The sequence below is a fragment of the Otolemur garnettii genome, unplaced genomic scaffold, assembly GCF_000181295.1.
Source record: "Otolemur garnettii isolate 467f Iridium unplaced genomic scaffold, OtoGar3 scaffold00054, whole genome shotgun sequence".
NCBI lineage: Eukaryota > Metazoa > Chordata > Mammalia > Primates > Galagidae > Otolemur > Otolemur garnettii.
Genome location: NW_003852449.1, coordinates 6,494,495 through 6,514,468, shown reverse-complemented (window position 1 = coordinate 6,514,468; position 19,974 = coordinate 6,494,495). Strand labels below are relative to the sequence as shown.

The following is a 19,974-nucleotide window of genomic DNA, read 5'->3' as shown; positions in this document are numbered from 1 at the left end:
CTCCAGGCAGGGTCCATGCTGTAGCCATGCTCTTCATCCCTCTCTCACCTGTATCATGCTAACCGACGTCCAAGGCTCAGTGCTTGATGGACCAGCTTTCTGAAGTTTCCTCCAAGCATGACAGCAACTGTTTGGATTAGCTCTCTTTTGCTTAGGCACAAATATTTGGGTATTTCTCAGAGCCTTATGTTATTGGTTTTTCCATTTGCTTTTATCTCCTTAATTAACTTATAACCTCTTGGAATTTATAGCCTTTACAACGCAGCTGGACCATTCATCCACAGCAGTGAAACATCAATATGCTAACTGAACTTACTGGAACTTTACCTAAATTGGCCTAGAACCTGTGAAGAATTCTCACTGATTGCAAGCGGCACATCTTATTCAAATACTTTCCATACTTCTTAGGACACTCGTAAGATCTGCAGTAAGAAGTCCCCCTGAGGTGAGGCAGGAACCCAACTCAGTTACACTCAAGAGTAACAGCCACAGTGCCGACGTTCAGTCTGCGCCCACCTTTCCTCACATTCCCAAGTCACAGAATCCATCAACAAAAAGAATGATCTGGTGATCAAAAATGACATAGGCTCTTTTTCAAAAGCCCCTGATCACTTCATCTTGCCCTACCGGAAATTCTCCCTGAAGATGTCCTTCAGCCACACAACAGACATTTTTCTTTTTTACTCTGTAGGATGCATTTGAGAAAAGTTCCAGTTACTTCAGGTAAAAAAAAAAAAAAAAAAGAGTGTGCCGTTTTGCCATTACTTAAAGGGCAGAAACATTTTTATAATAGCCTTTACTTCCTACTCACCTCTTTCAGATCCCAGCTGCCTTTTGTGCTGTCCATTAGGATTCGGGGACGTCTAGCTGTGAAGAAACCTTTCCTCTTCCAGACACACGTTTCCCTTTCTGTGGACTCACTCAATTATTTTGATTCTTTCCATTCCCATTACAACAAAGTAAGACAAGAAATACATTGCTTGAAAATAAAATAACATATCACATAGTTGACTCTGTCAACCACACTGCAAGGGTCCCCAACCTTTTTGACACTAGGGACTGGTTTCATGGGAGACAATTTTTCTATGGGTGGAGGAGTATTTCAGGATGATTCAAGTGTGTTCCATCTGTGCTTCAGATCATCAGGCATTAGATTCTCATAAGAAGTGTGCAACCCAGATCCTTCACACACACTGTTCACTATGTGGCTTAATCTCCCATGAGAATCTGAGGCCACCACTTATCAGACAGAAGCTGGCGTTCGGGCGGTGATGTGAGTGATGGGAGTGGTAATAAACACAGATGACGCCTCCCTCGCTCACCAGCCACGCTCTGCTATGAGGCCCAGGATCTCCTGCTGTGTGGCCCAGTTAGCAATGGGCCATGAACTGTTACCTGTCTGTGGCCAGAGGTTGGGGACCACAGATCCTCACAGGACAGTCCTTAATATAGATATGGCCATGAATAGAAAGAAACAAAAGTCTCCTAGTTTTATCCAAAGTTGTAGGGGTAGTATACATACAAAAAGACAATACGAATAAGTTACATCATAATTCCTAGCACTGTTCACCCTACCATAACATGTATTGAAATGACAGGTTTAGAGTTAAATGTTTAATGGCCAAAAAATATGATCCTAACAGGTGACAATCTCATCACTGATTTTGACTCCTAAGGAATACATGATTATAAAGCAGAAATCCTTGTTCTGACTCGGTTCAGCTGATGGCATCAATAGAAAAAGAAATAAAGGATTTCAAAATACAAGATGAGAAATGACAGAGTGCCTTGGAGAAGTAGCAAGAAACCAACATGAAAAAAGCTTCAATGGGGTCTGTGCAAGGTGGTATAGTTAGGAAAGAAAATAGAATTGTGAGGGTATAAAATGGAAATCACTAAGTTTAAACCTCAATAATGGAGCATGGGAAATTCATGAGAAATTTTTGTAATTTTCAAATCATAAAAAGTTCCTACAGTGTATATATCTAGACCCTAGAAAAAAGAAATTTCACAAATCCCATAGGACATCCTGAGATAATAGTAAAACTTTTGTGTCTTAAATCAATGGGGTTACTTAATGATTTTAAAGTTTGTTCTTACTTATAACTTTGTGATTTCACAGGAGCAAGAGATTAATTAGGCTTGAAAATAAAAATAGGATACAGTTTTCTATGAATGTAATCATTTTTCAGTTGGCTCTAAATAGTATACTATTTACATCAACAGTCACTGAAGGAAAGAAATAAAATTTCATTTTGTGGAACTATTCCGTTAATGGCAATTATGATGAAGCTGAAAACATTCATTCCATTCATACTTGAAATGCATTCAATATAACAGTTTGCATATTCTTCCAAAATAGCCTAAAAGGAGAATTAAAAAAGACCTTCCCCAATTTAACTCTGAGCAGATATCACATTCCCCTGGTTAGTGTTAGCTGACAAAGAGTACAAGCGCTAGAGATCAGTTCCAGAGCCAAGCCAGTATCTAGCTATTTGTTGTTGTTGCCTTTGTGGGTTTTACAAGTTTTGAGTCCAATTCTTGTGGGTCTCTTCCCAAAACATGAAGGCCAAGAGACAGAACATAAGTGAAAAATCACCCATAGATTTTGAGGGCAACCCAAGGCCATGGTTCTTTTTTTTTTTTTCTGACAGAGCCTCAAGCTGTCCCCCTGGGTAGAGTGCCGTGGCATTACAGCTCACAGCAACCTCCAACTCCTGGGCTCAAGTGAGTCTCCTGCCTCAGCCTCCCAAGTAGCTGGGACCACAGGCACCTGCCACAACGCCCAGCTATTTTTTGGTTGCAGCCATCATTGTTGTTTGGCGGGTCCGGGCTGGATTTTAACCCGCCACCTTAGGTGTATGTGGCTGGTGCCTTAGCCGCTTAAGCCACAGGCACCGAGCCAAGATCATGGTTCTTGATACTGTCTTACTAAAATATAAAGAGAACTCAAAAGTTCTCATGATATAATCCCATCCCTATGAGTCGTGAACATTTTAATAGTCCTAGAAATGATCAAATGACATTTAAATTTTAAATTTTAAAAGAATACAGAGTCATGTTCAGAAAAGTGTGCTTGTATCCTTCGTCTCAAGAAAGGCTTAAGGTGTTTTACAATCACAAAACTATAAAAATAAAATAGCATTAAAATATAAATATGAAGAATCATAACCAAAGACAACAAAATTAATCCAAGAACTCAAGATCATGAAGAATGCCTTCTAGAATTCCTTTTGTAACATATTCACTAGGATTACCTCATCTCTAAACTTTTACCTCTGACTCTTGTCTGCACCCTGGCATCCTACTTATCTATTCACTATAAAATGATAACATAGGCTTGATGTATAATTTGTTCAATCTAAAATACAAAATATTCATTACAAAATTTTATGACAAATTTACAAGACTTCTACCTGTTGGCCACTTCTTTGTAAAATTTTGTAATGAATATCTTGTTAATAAAGGTACATCTAGCAACAATTTCCCACTGTCCCCATGTATGGTGACTTACTCAGGACACTCTGTACCTACTGGTCCACTCAGTGGCTTCCTCAGGGACATATAGCATGCACAATTAATATGGTACAAAATAATATGCCCATTTTGCAGGTGAAATTGCAGTAACATGATCAGCAAGCACCAATGGACAAAATTTATCCCGAGCTAAGATGGCAGCCAAGCTAAGAGTATGTGAGTGTGCAGGGACAGTCAGGTGAGGAGTGGGAAAAGTGGTGAGAAAGACTGTGATAGAGCTTCAGATTGATTTTTTTTTTTTAGCAGTATTTATTAAAGTCATCATCTTCTTCTACAGGCTGACATCCTAAATATGGCTCAGTCAAAAGCAGTATCTCATCACAGGGCCTCTTAAAATCCAATCTGGACAAAAATCACAATAAATATACCTTAGGATAACTTTGCTCTGAGGTCAGCTATGTCCTCAGTCTGGCTGTAATGGTTGACTGACATCCCATAGCTTCCTGGTCCTTTTGGATCAATGTACCCATCCAGATTCACCCACTGACAGTCTGAAGCGTCTTCCAGTACCTTCTTGTCTTATCTCTTTGTTCTTAATTCCACCAAGTTATTTTGGTTTAGCTGCTCTCTGGGGTGCCATTCTTAAACTGTATGAGATATACATGTATATCTCAGACAGATAAAGATACAGCTATAGGCAAACCGTATATATATAAATTACGTATGTTATATATACACAGGGTTATATAGTTTGTTAATTTGTCTTTTGAATGTGTTGGGCAAGTTAGCATGTGATTGACACATATGTTGGATACCTAACACATTCTGGAAGTGTTTTTTGGACAGTGGGTCATTTCAGAACACAAAGTCATTGCTTGATTTGGTCCCCACTGAAACTTTTCAGAGTTGGAGTTTTACTGTGTTTTTTTTTTTTTTTTGCTTGTAGTGGGAATTTGTGCTGATGCACTAATGTTTTAGCATCTTCCTTGGAAATTAAGAGTGTGATAATCAGGAATAAAAATACAGTATGTCAACGGAGAAATTTTTCCCTTTTTTAGCCAGCCAACTGAGAAGTTTACACAAGGTATGATTCTAGAGAATATGTCATTATCAACTGGATCTCTATAAAACACACTTAAGTAACCCAAACAATTTACTACCACAGAATAACTTAAGAAGAAAACTTTCAAAACTAGGAACATGCTTCAGATCATTTAGCTCTAGATAGTTCAGTAAGGATGCACATGGTTGGAGTTTACATTCTGACCCTTGACAGTATGTCTAATTAGTTACCCAGAGCTAACCCTGATGCAACATGAGCACAACAAAATTAATAGCACCAAAAATAGATACCAGCTCATTGTTGATTTAATGATATTTTGGTTTTTAGTGGTGGCATTTAAATAACAAGAAAACTCAAATAAAACTTTAAGATATCATTTGGGAAAGAAAACGGAGCCATCTCGAATGTTTTTATTTTATTTTTTAATTTCAAAATATTATAAATGGTTTTGGTTACATGTGAAAATTCTAATAACTTTTTGAAATTCAAGAAGGGAGAATTATAGCACATGGAAGTAAATTTAAAAAATATGTATCTCCAAATAGGCATTATGCATTTAAATATCTGTCTTCAGAAGTCCACATGACTATGACTGTGTATGTGTGTGCACACATGTGTGCATACTCTCTATTATGAAGAGTTTTTGCAATCTTTCAGAACTGTTTCCAAATAATTCATTTTACTATAATGTCATATCTATTAGGAAATATGCAAGAAATATAAGGAACAGATCCCATTAAAAAAAATTTAAGGACAGAACCATTGGCCAAAGGTAGACAGGCAGTTAAAGGATAATCTATCTCTCTTATCCAACTGCCACACCATATGTAAATCTTAGCTGTTGTGTAGTTACTTTGGTTAAAAAAATCATTCCAAGATAACTGACAATAAGTTCCTAGGTCTACGGCAGAAACTTTTATACACATGGCTGTGGAACTGAGTGGGCATGAGAAGAAGAAATTAGAGTACTGGAGGCAATATAACCCAGGCACTAACAAATATTTTCAATTTCCTAAATATTAAAATCCAAATTTCATGATCAGAGTTTTTGAGCCAGAAGTGGAGAAGTGAAAGGACTGCCTAGCCATTCTAGGAAAAGAAGACTAGAATGACACAGCTTTGAATCATGGAAATCAGCCATTCTCAACCTGTGGGTTTGCCACCCACAGGAACTGTATTAAAGGGCTGTGGCATTAGGAAGGCTGAGAACTACTGATGTAAATATTATAATTTTAGGTGACAATGAAGTTATCTCACCTGAGTAATCTTTTGTTTCCTCTTGAACCTGGCTATCAGAAGACAGAATTAAGAAATAATACTTTGTATAGTATGAATGGTTTACATATGGAAAATACAGACTTTTATAATAGAAATTTTCTATCTAGGTTTTTGAAGTTTTTGTTTATACTTTTTCTACTTTTAAAATTAATCACTTTCAAAGATCTTGAAGTAAAATGTTCAAAACACCTTACACTAAATCTTACATCTGTTACAACTGATCAATTTTTAACTAAATAAAACTAAACTGATTCCTTCCTTATAAGTGCTTTGACAACAATAACACTACCTTATGTTAACAAAGGTCATGATTTACAAAGTCAAAGCAAATTGTTGGTGTAGGTCAGAGCTTCTCAGACTTTCAGTGTTCATGGAACTATCACTCACTAAGGTGAAGAACAGGAATGGGTGGGTCTGACTTTCAGATGTAGAAAGTCTCAGAGGGGCCTGAGAATTTGCATTTCAAACAAGTCCCAAGGTCATGCTGATGCTAAAGATCAGGGTGAGGCTTTAGGGAACTTAAACTTCTGTGATAGGCAAGACCTACTTGAAAAGTCATATACAATTTTTTTTTTACCCACCTACTAGCTGTGACATTTACAATGACCAGGAATTCTGATTAATATTTCTCACACAAAGCCAATTCTATTCCTAGCTACGTGACTAATGACCACATCAATATTAAAACAAAGCTTCACGAAAAAGACCCCATCTTCATTACAATCCGTGGCTCAGTGGCAGAACTGCCTCTCCTTGACTGTTAACAGACATGGGCACAGGATTATATTCATGAAATCGTTTCCTATTTCTCTCCACTGTTAGTCCTTTCCACAGTCCATGGTGAGACTTGCCAAGACAATCTGAAGGACAAAAAACATGATAGGAAATTGGAACTAAGCCTTTCTAGCTCAGACAGTCCCACCAAGGTCCTGCTGCCTCCGCCACCACAGTCCTTCTGACTTCTCATTACCCTCTACCCCCACAGAGAGGCACACATATTCTAAAAACAATACAAAACCAAACACTTATTTCAGCAGGGATGATCTGAACCTATGAAAGAGAAACACAGATTTGGACATGGGATGAGAGGAATTCAGCTCTTGAGGTTCTAACCACAGTATTCCTCCATCTCTAGAAGCCCAGCTACTCTCAAGGGTTCAGGGGACAGCTGGGTCCAGCAGAGTCACCAGAACACCCCGTGAACGCCTGCTATCTCTCAGGCGCTACCTCCTGCTGTCAGTGCAGTTTTATGTGGCCAGAAGACTCAGTATCTCTCTCACACACATGTCCCACACACAGACACCCCATCTCCAAGTCACCACCACCACCAGACAAGCTGTCTTTCACTTGGAAAGGAGGGAGTGAGGAGAGGGAAGTTCAGATGCTTAGAGGTGGGAGAACGGAAGCTTGCTTGCTAGCTCGAGCCAGGAAGGCAAGTGGAAAGACATGGGAGGGGAGTGGCAGATGCCGCAGGGAGAGACCAGAGCTCACTGCTGGACCCCCTTCTTTCTCCCCTGCCCTCCTCAGCCCTGGGCAGAATACAGTGGAGAGAGGAAAGGCTGCGTCTGATCACTAGAGTTTATCCCTGAACATCTGCGCAGGGCTGCACTCATGCCTTCCAGAGAGTCTGAGAACTCAGAATACACTGAGACACCATCTGCTCTATGGTCTGCTCTGGGGTCTGCAAGGAAAACTCCAACACTTTCACCAATACTCACGCCTTTTGGCCCAGGGACAGCCATTGACCTAGCCCTGCAGTGCTGGGGTCCAAACCCTAGTGAGATCAAGGATGAAGTGGGCTGGGTTTCCAGCACACAAGTCTGGATACTGGCTGTAGGGGGTGCTGCATGTGAGTCTCGGTCATCTGGCCCCTCAAGGGCTGCTGCCGACCCTCCCACCAAACCTCGAGCACACAAAAGTTATTTTTCTATTGGGGCACCGCCTGCTTGTCCCAAGAGAGGGTTTAGATTTCAGTCCACTATTAACCAGGACCCGTGTGTGTGTGTGTGTGTGTGTGTGTGTGTATGTAGTGTTTAAATTCCGAAAACCAAGGGTGTCAACTGCTGACAGGCAAAAGAACCTGGATTTGTTTTTGAGGACTTCAAAAGCTCCGAATTAACAAGCCTGTCGTTCTCTAGGTCCTAAACCTTCCAGATCTGGGTTCCAGGGGACAGCTGAGACTCTGTTCCTGCTGGAGCGAGCTGGTGTCCTGCCCTGGAGCCGAGACGCGCGGACTTAGCCGTCCGTTCATTCATGCATTCGCTCATCCATTCACACAAACATGTCCCTTAATTGTGTCTGGCACCGAGAATCTCGCCTGCTATTTTCCCCTCCCCAAGTCAGTGCTCATGGCAACGGCTGGTGCAGAACGCGACTCAACTGTCACCCCACTTCCTGAGCTGGAGAATCAAGGCATGTAGGTATTGACAGAAAAAGGGAAATGTGAAGAGGCAGAGGCGGGAGGCGGGAGGCGGGAGGCGGGAGGCGGAGAGGGGTGGGGAGACTCCAAGGGGTCACACTTGAAGCTTCCCTTCAGGGGGAAACCGCAGCACCGACACCGCGGCATGCAAGCATTATTAAATCAAAGGCTACTGGAGCTCGGGTTCCCCGTGGGGATAAATCAAGTGCAAAGCCACTCGTCCGCACGAGTGCGTCGCTGCCGGCTCGACCCAACTCCGCGCCCGAGCCCAGGCGCCGGGGGAGCGGCTGGCAGCCCAATCCGCAGCGCGCTCGCTGCCTCCTCGGCGCTCGCAATAACGTGATGAAGTGTAAATCAAAAGCCACGCCGGGAGGGGCCCCGGAGCGGCGCGACTCGTGCATTTTCGCTCAGCAGCCTGCCTCGCCTAAGAATCACAAGGTCACGATAGCTTCGCGATTGCACTCACCGTACACTCCTTGGCCGGAGATCCCCTCCAGGAGGACTGTCAGCAGCCACACGAGACCGTACACCAAATCCATCTTCACGTGAACATGAACATGTCCAGCCCAGGGGGGACGCGGCGGGACCTTCCGAAGGCCGGCGGCCAACCAGGCGCGCTCCGCTCGCGCCCGGGCCGGGCCGAGGCGCCCGGGAGCTGCTGGCGGAAGGAGGAAGCGCCGTCCGTCCGTCCTTCCCCCGCGGCGGCCGCGAGCGGAGCGCAGGAGCCCCGCACGCCCCGCACTCATGCACACACACGCGCGCACACACACACTTGCACAACACAAGACCCCGACACACACTCACACGAACGCCGCACTCACACCGGGCGCCTGGGAGAATCGCAGACGCGGGGAGGGAGCGGGGGGCGGTGATGGGAAGGGGAGCCGAGAGGAGCAGGGCTCTTCAGGGAAGCGGGCTCGAGTCTCCGCAGCGGCGGCGGCGCGCGGGGCAGGCGGCGGGCGCGGGCAGGGGGCCGGGGTGCCGCGCGATGCGAGCCTGGCTCGGACAGCCCCGGAGCAGGAAGTGGCCTCTGACCCGGGACACCGACCGGGGTTCTCTGGCCTGGGTTCGCCTTTACAAAGTAACTCGCGAAGGTCCCCGGAGGAGCGTCAGGCGGCGGCAGCGGCCCGCCCGCCCGCAGTCCGGAGCGCCCAGCTCTGCTGTCTTGCCTTCCCCCATTCCATCAGTTGCCATTGCAACGCCAATCCTGTTACACCGCACAGACTCGCATCGCCCAGCCGAGCGGGGAGGAAGAGGAGTGGGGCTGGGGGGCCGGGTGGGGAGGAGGGGCAGGAAGGAGGGGAAGGAGGAGGAGGAAGGGGTCCAACGGGGAGCGGAGTGTGCGTCTGGAGCTCGCTTGGGCACCGGCCTCGGCCGCCGCCGCCACTGCTACCCGGAATCGCCTTTAACGCCCCGCCAGCAAGAGGATGCTCCGGCCGGCCGCACCGATTCCGGAGCCGAAAGCGGAGTCCAGGCACTGCCACTTGCGAGACAGAGAGATGCCGAGCGGAGACCCGATCCGCACACCCGTCTACGCGTGCCCACCGGCACTGCGCGCGTCCTCTTCGCTTCCGCGCCGCCCCCGCCAGGTGGAGAGGGTGGGGGCGGTCGGGACCGGCGGGAGTTTAGAGGAGGGAGCCGCAGAAGGGGTTCCCCGCTCGGGCTAACGTAGTGCTGGCATCCGGAGGTGAAGGCGGGAGCGGCCGCCCGCAGAGGGCACCGGCTGCGTGGCCGCCGCTCGGGCCGCGGCTGCGGCAGAGGTGCCCGGGCTGGGCGGCTGAGCGCCCGGGGTTCGACGCCGGCCGGAATCCCTGGATGTGCGCGGGGCTGCGCGCCGCGGAGGCGAAGGAGGGAGGAGGAGGAGGAGGGCGAAGCGGCGAGCGCGGAGCGCGGGCGGACCGGCAGCCGGGCTGCCTGGGAGGACGGCGGTGTGTGGTCACGTTGTGCGCTACGTGCTGAGAGCGCGAGCTGCTAGCCGCAGCCGGGCGACGTCAAAGCCGGGTGCGCGGCTCTGCCGCCTGCCTCCGCGCCTCCTCTGCTCCTCCTTCGCTCTGCCTTCCTGTGACAGCCGAGCTCATCAGTATGGACAACGCCGGAGACTCTGGGAGGCCGGCGGCACCGGCCTCCAGCCTCCCCCGCCGAGGCCCACCTGGCTCTCCGGCAGCTCCGCGGCGGCAGTGCCCGTTATTTATCTCTGCGGCCGCTATCTGCGTCTGCACGCGACGGGCCAGCTACCACCTAGGACCCGGGGTAATTACCTGACACGCTGTCCCCTCCCCGCCGCCCAAGGTCTTCTAGGATCCGCTCTGCTTGGCTAGAGGGGAGAACAGGCCCTAGCACTCGGAAGTGGCACCCTGTCTCTCCCATTTCTGTCTTTTTTACTGGAAATATGCTCATCCCAGCAGATGAAGTCTCTTGGGAAAGCAACGCTAGGACTTCAGATTAGTCTGTTTTATATGCAGTGTCTCCTGAAGTTAACTGCTTGGGAAATCTTCTCCCTTTTGTGAAAGACAGGGTCTTTTACTGGGACAGAGCTAGCTCTGATCTATAGGGAACTGATATATATTATACACAAGGGTTGGTAATAGCCTTACAAAATCCAAAGCATCTTTAATTTACATTGGAACGAGTGTAGAAGTGGCACACCAAAAATTAATAGGGAAGATCTGAGAATATGTTGGTGGTTGTTTTCCATTAGTGCTTCCCGTACACAGTCCACTTTGTAGAATATTCTCCACTATTCAGAGACCGTAAGCATATGGAAGTGGTTGAAATGGTTAAAAATGTTCATTTATACATATGTTACAAAGGTAAATTCTGTGGGATCTGGAGGACTAATCATTTACCTACTCCCCTAACAGACTAATGTCACGCACTGCGGGTCCCTGTTCTGTACTTCTGCGGAGAGTAGGGGCCCCAAGGACTGTAAAATAAATAGTCCTCAGTATTTCTACCAACGTCCCTTTCCTCACCTGAATGGATTCTGCATGTTATGGTGAAGGGATATGATCCAGTGCTTGCCCTCTGGTTTAGAAGACATGAGGAACCAAGAACCAAGAGGGACCTGAAGGACGGTCTATGCAGTGTTGAGAACCCCTGACTTATGAAATGCCTCTCTCAACAGATGGAACGTGGTATCGCTCTAGAAGCGAAACTCAAATGTACAGCATTTCTGAAGAGAAATGAATGAAGCTCACTCACTGGTCACCTGTAGGGGGAAAAATTCTTATGGTTCTGGAGCTCTGCCTTTTCTAAGTAGATTCCTGCCCACTGCAGCACAGCAGCCTCCCAGAGCTGGAAGCTGCAACTCCTTCCTCACATGGAGGCTCACACAGACCTGGTCCCTGAGGCTCTTTTGGATTTCAGCTCATACTGCTCGGAAGTAGCACTTCACCCTCATGCCTGTACTGTCCTTTTTAACTCTTAGGCTCTGTTCAGTGTCTGTAGGACTCTAGATAGGACTCTAGAGTGGAATCATTGTCAAACTAAGGGGCTACAATTGGTGGATATTACTGTTCTTAACCTTTCATATTAAGGCATAAGCTTCAGGAACACAGGGCCTTTCTCTTTCATATAATGCCCATCTCTGCATAGGAAGGACCATGTACCCATAGAGCCCTCAGCAATTTCCAAGTAAAATATCTGAAACTTAGGGAGAACTTGGAGAACCTGGTTGCATTATAATTTAGTTCAATTATACTTGAAATAAAAATTGGGGACACAGCTTGGTACATTAACTCTGTGCCAGGCCTTGTCCTAGATTATCACACACTTAGAGATTTATAATATGTAATCCCTTGCCTCAAGAAACACATGATCTAGCAGACAGGGTATGTTGGTCAACACATGCAACAAGACTTCTACTGAAACTGTAAATGCTATAAATAAACAAAGTCCTAGGGCACAAGGTGACAAATTTTGCATGCAGTCATCAATTGATTATATAATGAGATAAAAATCACACTAGGTTTAATACAGTTTTTGTTCCTATCAAAATACTGCATAGGTTGCTTATGGAAATAATTGGCCAGCTCAATTAACCAAGGTATTTTTTCTTCTTCTTAACATTAAACATTTTTTAAGGTTGCATGGACAAAACAAGCATGTGTGCAGCCACACCTTCCCACTGGCTGCGGAGGGCTTCCAGGTGGGGAGCCCTGAGGCTGAGGGACAGATAGGAGATGCTTTATCCGCGAGAAGAAGAGTTCTAGAAGTCAGATTCCAGACACTGTTATGAAATCAGGCCCAAGACACTCTGTCTTGTCTAATTAGAGCAGTTTCCTGTAGGAGCTGTGTAAATAACTTCAGGGATTGCCAGTTTCTTGGATTTTGCATATTGAATATGAATGTTGCACAGAGCATAGAACACTAAGGAATCCCACACTGCGTCACTGCCAGGGTCCCTTCAAGAGTAAGCTGCTATTTCCAGTAGGAACCGCAATGGTCACTCTGTCATTGGTGATAACAAGGTCATGAACATTTGGGGGCTTTCCCCTAACATCCCTACTTACCATAATAACCCATCATAATTTTATTGACCCTAGTTCAATTTAAAATTTTTGTCTCTCTTCTTGAGTATGAACCTGATATCACAACCTCAGGAGCCTGGGAGAGGCAGTGTCACAGAGAGAGTCAAAGGTCAACAGGAGAGCCCCCCAACGTAGTGGAACAAAAATAAGAAAAATCGGTAACTCTGGAGATGCAGCTCAATAAGGCAGATTCAGAATATCAGTGTCAAGTCTGTCTTTTCTTTTCAACCTAGCCTCTTCCTGCAGCACAAATGCTACACCTTGTATGTTCCTTACATCTGCTTCTGGTTTCCCTGCTGGCCCTTTAAATCAGACTCCCATACACACTATTCCCTGGCAGGTTTGCGGAAACAAAACAGAACATAAATAGATGAAAATTGTCAATGGTGCCATGTGTGCAAGTAATCTTCTGGGACTTCTCCACCCTGACCTGTTACCCCGCACTTCTCTGAGCTTGCTCCGTTTTTCTTGATCACAGGTTCCTTGCCCATATAGCAGCTTGCTGGGACTATAACCTATCCTAAATTATACCTCAATTGGCTGCATATCTGGATGCCAGGACTAGTCTTTTATCCTGTACTAAACCTATTTCTGGTATTTCCAAAACCTGCTCAGGTAAGCTCCATCTTCTGTGGCTCAGACATGCACATGAGACCACTGACTGTCCCCCTCGCCACGTCTACCCAGTTGACCAGATCTCCTTATAAAGCTAGTTCAAAATACAAGAAAATTTGATAAAACCTCATAACTAAAACCACCCCCGTAGTGCATAAAATCTTCTGTCTTGGTAAATTTTCTCTAGCCAAATTCCTGTCCACATAGTTTTATTCCCTTTTGCTTAGTAGCAATTTTCAGCACGCGAGCTTAGAAGTCGAAGCGACATCACACAGATGGGGCTGCTTCAGATACTGGTGAAAGCCGTGAGGCACAGCAGAGCCCTGGGGACAGCAGGTGCTGGTCATTTCCAGAAGGCAGGCAGGGGGCAGTTTTTCCTAAGCAGTAGGACCCAGACACTGATGTGAAGTTCTGTGACAATTATTTAGTTTGAGGACACAAGACTATTCCTCAGTAGGATTTTAGTAAAAACTAAACGCGGGATGAGAATGGTCACTGCTAGACTCAGAAGTAAAGAAGCAGGACAGATCCATACTGTATGGACTGAGAGGGGTTGACGGGGGTCAGTCAGCTTGAGGAAACAGCAAAGGTCTAAATAGAAAAGGAGGTACCCAGGAGAGGCTGGATGTGTGGACACTACTCTGTCAGGATGCCAAGGTAATTTCTAACCAGATGATGGGGCTAAGGGCTCAGCTATAGTGTGGCTGTCCGGGAAGAGTGTCTGACAAACTGAGGAACACAGAGGCAGAGGCGGAATACATGAAGCAAGGGACTCCACGCTCTTGATGCACTATCTTCAAATTAAAGGAGCCTCACATTTCTGGAAGTTCTCACTCATTTGGTAAATGCCATTTTTTCAAAACAGACATGCTAATCCCTAGTTCTAGAGTTTTAGGATTTTCTGTGCCACTCATGATTTCTCTACAATATGTATCTCAAACCCATAATGATTTTTTAAAAGCCTACCCTTAGATACCAAAGCCTAGGTAATTTTAGTAGCCCTGCCCTAGATTTATTCTTATTCTGGAATGTCTCCCTTGAACTCTTATTATAATTCTGACACTATTTTTGGAACAGACATAAGGCTGATTTGTTCCAGAGTAGAAGATGTTCAGTACAGGGCAGTGTGACATAGTATAACGTCTGAGCTTTGACATCAGACTGCCCTGGGCTTGAATTGCTGATGTCATTGTGACCTTGACATTGCCCTTATCCCGTGAAGGAAAAGAGCAAGCTGTTACTAGGAACTTTAAATGAAATAATACATGTAAAGTACCATAGCTTGGCACTTGGCACATGGTGGCCGAGTAATATATTATTATAATATACTGAATACTTCTCTTGATAATGCTGTTAGTTGTTAGACAGCATTGATACACAGGGCTAATAACTTGAATGATTTCCATTTTGTTTGAGTTGACAGCTCAGAACCTTTAATTTTATGAGTATATGAACTGCTTTTCTCTAAACGCGTTACTTCTTTCATTCAAAGCTCATCTTCTCCATTTCTCTTCAGTCACATCAGATTCTGAAGTCAGCTTATCTGTAATAGTTTGGCATTTCTGTATTTAGGAATAGTATAATATCTTCCAGAAACTTGAACATTTTAGAGCACATTCTGCTTCAAGATTATTTTTGAAAGTGCCACATCTCTGGACGTATTCTTAAAGAATTCTGCAACTTCAGTGTTGATGTAGAGAACTTCCTGTTATCGCTACAATCAGTTTATGACCGTTTGAAAACAGATTAGTACGGAGCACTACTTACACTTCTAGGTTGCCAATAAACCATATCAAGATCTACATCAAAGTTAGATTAGAAATTTTTTGGTGGAAATATAAAAAAATCTGCTATTTCTGAACAGTAATTGATTTGCGTAACCCATACATAAGATGTAAAGGATTAAAAGAGAGAATCAAACACAAAATTTATAGATGTAGGTATAACAGGAAATAGAAGGAAGGACATTGGGTCTTAACAAGGTGAAGGGTTTGAAATTAGCCATCGCAACACAAATTTATAGAAATGTAATTTTAACATTCTTATAATTAAATCCATCCTTCTCATAAGCTCCTCATATCAGGTTATGGTTAGAAAAGGCCAGGAAAACACAATCTCTTCTGGGTTTAAAACTTAATTTCTTTTACAGAATTACCTGGTTTGGTAGGGCTGGAGGGGTGGTGGGTAGGGTTTTAGTGGTTGGTGTTTGTTTATTTTCTCTAATGTTCTTCTCCTTGTCTTCAACCCAAGGGTGTTGGTTCGTGTTTTGTGCTGGTAATGGGAGACACATCCACTTTCGCCCAGTGTTGCTGGCCTCCACTTGATCCCTGGGTGTCTGCCACTTACCTGCCGGCTACACTCTTAGCTCATGTGCTCTCCCACTGACTTCAGTCTGAAGAACTGAGCTTCCTCCCCTTTCCAGCCTCAGGTTTTTTTCCCTAGATCTCCAGACATTTTTCCTTCTGCTTTGGGAACAGCAGAAAGTTCTAACTCTCCTGCACACCACTTACTTTGGGGAACCACATGGCCCTATGTGTCTCTCTCTCTCTACCTGGCTACATAGTATATCACGTTGACATTTCTACTTCATTTTAGATCCACTGATTTGTACTTTGTGAATATTTTCACCAGACATTAGGCAAGATTCAAAAAGCAAACTTTATATAGTGTAGAATTCTTCATATGTAAGAGACATTCATACACCTGTCTTCCAAAGTTGCTGTCTTATTCTCCTCTGTCTCTCTCTGTTCCTCTACTGCCCCCCACCATCAGCTTCCCGCTGCAAGACTTCCACCCGGGCAGAGGGGTTTGACCTTCTTTGTATGGGGAAAAATGGACCTTATTTCAATCTTCCATTCCCTACTCTCTAGTTCACAGAAAAAGTCCCACAGTCTGAATCCTCCAAGCTAGAGCTTAATAATTTAGAGCTTGGGTCTGGGAGTTCCCAAAAAACCCTTTTTTCTCTCACATCTCTGCCAATTCTTTTTCTTTTAGCTCTGTCCTTTTCCTGAAGGGATGTCCTACTTCAACCTAAAAACCTAGAGCAGCAGGAATTACAGGATATCAGAAATAAATTTAATATGGGATAATATTTCAAAGTCTTAGTTATCTAACTACACAGTGCAGCCCTCTCTAAATAAGTTACTAAGGTAGTAGGACCAGGACCTGCTTATTTGGGGTGGCCTATGAAGGCAAACATCTTTATCTATCGAAGCTCAAGGGCAAATCCAAAGGTGTGTGGAGCAAGGGTTTGGGTGAGTCCAGGGCAATCACTGAAAAGAAGTACCTTGATGGAGAGAAAAAACAAAAACAAAAACTTGAAGCAAGAAATTGATTATTAGGAGAATGGAAAGGCAAGTATTCTGGCATGTCGCCAAACTGAAAGGACATGAAAATACGACCAGCCAAGTGAGCCTGTGCTGCTGAGCTGCCTGAGTCACCTCATGTGGGTTAATCGGTAAGAACACAACACAAGGGACAGAGTGGAGAAGAGACACCACAGGGAGCTGGACTGGGCTGGACATGACTCCTCCAAATTCACTACTCAGAAAGTGTTGTAGCAGATGTAACCAGTGGAGCCGAGCTCACCCTGGAGTGGCACGGAACCTTAATCTAATCGGCCTGGTTTCTTTATCAGGAGAGGAGAAAGCGCAGGGACACACACAGGGGAGAATGCCGTGGCAGTGATGAGCTGACAAGTTACAGGACGTCAAGGATTTCCAGCAACACCAGCACCCAAGAGAAAGGCCTGGGCAGATTCTCTCAGGAGCTTCCAGAGAGAGCATTGCTCTGCTGACCCCTCGCTTCCAGACGTCTTGCTCCCAGAGCCAGAAGGGAACAAATTCCTGCTTTTGCAAGCCGCGCACTGAGGGGCTCTGCTGCAGTGTTGCCAGGAAATGAATGAGTGCACAGGCGCTCCACAGAGTCCACCAGAAAGCTACTTGCCTGAGACCTCTGCAACGTCTATCCTACATGCTTGCCTTCAGGAATCTTTATGCGTAATGTTATGGAATTGCACTTTCCTAGTTTGGGCAAACCAAGTAATCTCAGTAGCTCTTGAGTTTCCACATCTGTGAAATACACTACTTAACTTGAGGACAATACTGTGGAAGTTCAGTGGAATGATGTTTGCTGAAACATGGGTACCACACCACGCCCTCTCTCAGGGAACCAGAAAGAACAAGGAGAACTGGATATAAAGGAATCCCATCCCCATAACCCTGATGGGTCTGCTCTCCAGGTAGGGAGGGGAAGCCTGAGACAGGACAGAGGAGAGTCCAGGCAGAAGCAGGTCCTCAGTCTTCTCCTATATCTGATGAACGCCACTTTCCTCCCAAAAGCCTGGGAAAAGGAAACTCCCGATTCCCAATTTCCCGCCTCTCTTTTCCTTACTTTACTGTGATGGGGAGGAGACTCTTCCTCCTCTTCCTGTCCTTCTTAAATAAAGTTCCCTTAGAGCACAGGGCTTCAAACTTTTCTCACAGCTTTTAAAATCTCAAACTAGTATAATAAATATATTTTACATCATGAACTAGTATCTACACACCCAAACACTCCCCCCCCCACACACAAACACATACATCAAAAACAATTGCTCTTTCCACACGAGAAGTATTCTGAGGGGTCCTTTTTCTGTTCATTCTAGTCTCTTACATACGATTTTAATTTAAAAAGTGTGGTTGGGCCATATTAAATTTTTTTCTGTCACTCCTTAAAGTGTCATCATGTTTTAGATCAGGCTTGGAGAAAGGATCCTTGTTAGACATATATTTTGAATGGCATTGTTTTATACATTCCTAGCTTTTTTCATTTTATAGGCTGGAAACTTTCCAATCTTTCCAGTAACATTTTTCATGACTAAATAGAATCCAAATATGTAGATGCAATATAATCATTTCACCAGGCTTCCCTTTGGGGGCATTTGATTGGTTTCAAAAGCTTACATTCTAATGGGAGGAAACAGATAGTAAACAATAAACAAACAAGCTAACAACAATAAAGATAATTAAGGTTTTCCTAGGGACTATGAAATGGATGTGACAGAAGATGAAAAGACTGGTAATTAGTAGACAGCTGATATAACAGGAAGGCTATGTTGAGAGAGACCTGAGGACGTAATGTGGTGAGAGATCTACAGAAGAGGAGAAGAATAAAACAGAGCTTCTGGGAGCCTGCTGCATGGAAGGAAGGAACAGAAAGGAGGCCTGAGAAGCAGGTAGGGACCAACTCCTGAAGCTACATAGACAACAGGCTTGACCGTCAGGGTAAGAAGGTGGAGATGCACAGAGATAGAAAAAGCACGGAAACACACACACAGGCACACACCCACACACTGTCCAAGAAGAGCAGAGAGGTCAGCAGGCACATGGGCTAGGATTATTAATAGATGTCTGTGATAATTAGAGGTTTTTATTTGTATGCATTTATGGGGTCCATGAGTAATCTCATTACAGGGATATACTGCACAGTGGTGAAGTTAAGGCTTTTAAGGTATCCATCACTGGCATAATGCACGTTGTGCCCATTACATAATTTCCCATCGTCCACCCTCCTCTCCGGCCCCCACCCTCTTCATCTCCAGTAGCTATCATTTCACACTCTACAGCCATGGTACACATTAGTTAGTTCGCATTTGTAAGTGAGGACGTACGGCATTTGTCTTCCTGTGTCTGGCTTGTTTCTCTTAACATGGTAGCCTCTAGTTTTAGCCATATTCCTGCCAAAGACATGATTTCATTTATTGTTATGGATGAAAAACATTCCATTGTGTACGTATGCCACATTTTATCTATCCAACAGTTTGTTAATGAATAATTATGTTGATTCCTATCTTTGCTATTGTGAATGGAGCTACAATAAATATACAAGTGTGAATATCTTTTTGATGTAATGATTTCTTTTCCTTGTGGTAGATACCCAATAGTGGGATTACTGGATCAAAAGGGAGTTCTATTTTTAGGCCTACAGAGTTCCCTTTTCTCCTCATCCTTGCCAAAATCTGTTAATTTTTTGTCTTTTTTTAATTAGAGCCATTCTGATTAGTATAAGATGATATATCATTGTAGTTTTAATTTGCATTTCTCTAACAATTACTGACATTGAACATTTTTCATGTGCTCTTTACTCACTTGCTTCTATCATTTTGAAAAATGTGTATTCATGTTATTATCCCACTTTGTCAAAGGATTATTTGGGGTTTTATTGTTGAGTTGTTTGAATGCCTTGTAAATTGTAGGTAGTAGTTCCATGTCAGATGTAAATTTTGTAAATATTCTCTCCTATTCTGAAAGTTGTTTGTTCACTCTCTTGATCATTTCATTTGTGATAGAGAAGCTTTTTTAGTTTAATTGACTCCCATTTTTCTATTTTTATTTTTGTTGCCTATGCTTTTGAGGTCTTAGTCATGAATTCTTTGTCAAGACCAATTTCCAGAAGAGTTTTCTCCATGTTTTCTTCTAGCATTTTTATAGTTTCAGAGATTACATTTTAATCTTTAGACTATTTGGGGTTTATTTTTGTAAGTGATGAAAGGTAGGGGTCCAGTTTCTTTCTTTTTCCTTTTTTTTTTTTTTTTTGTTACATAAGGTGAACCA

The 19,974-nt window shown here is 44.2% G+C and overlaps 1 protein-coding gene across 1 annotated transcript in view; it reads right to left on the bottom strand.

The window, feature by feature from the left end:
• Positions 1-9,134, bottom strand: part of MDGA2 (MAM domain containing glycosylphosphatidylinositol anchor 2) — a 739,157-nt gene extending 730,023 nt beyond the window's left edge. The window contains exon 1 of the mRNA XM_003792170.2: positions 8,704-9,134. Within this exon, the coding sequence (XP_003792218.1) occupies positions 8,704-8,983 (280 nt within the window). The 5' untranslated portion in view covers positions 8,984-9,134. The remainder of the gene's footprint in view (positions 1-8,703) is intronic.
• Between the last annotated feature and the right edge of the window lie 10,840 nt (positions 9,135-19,974).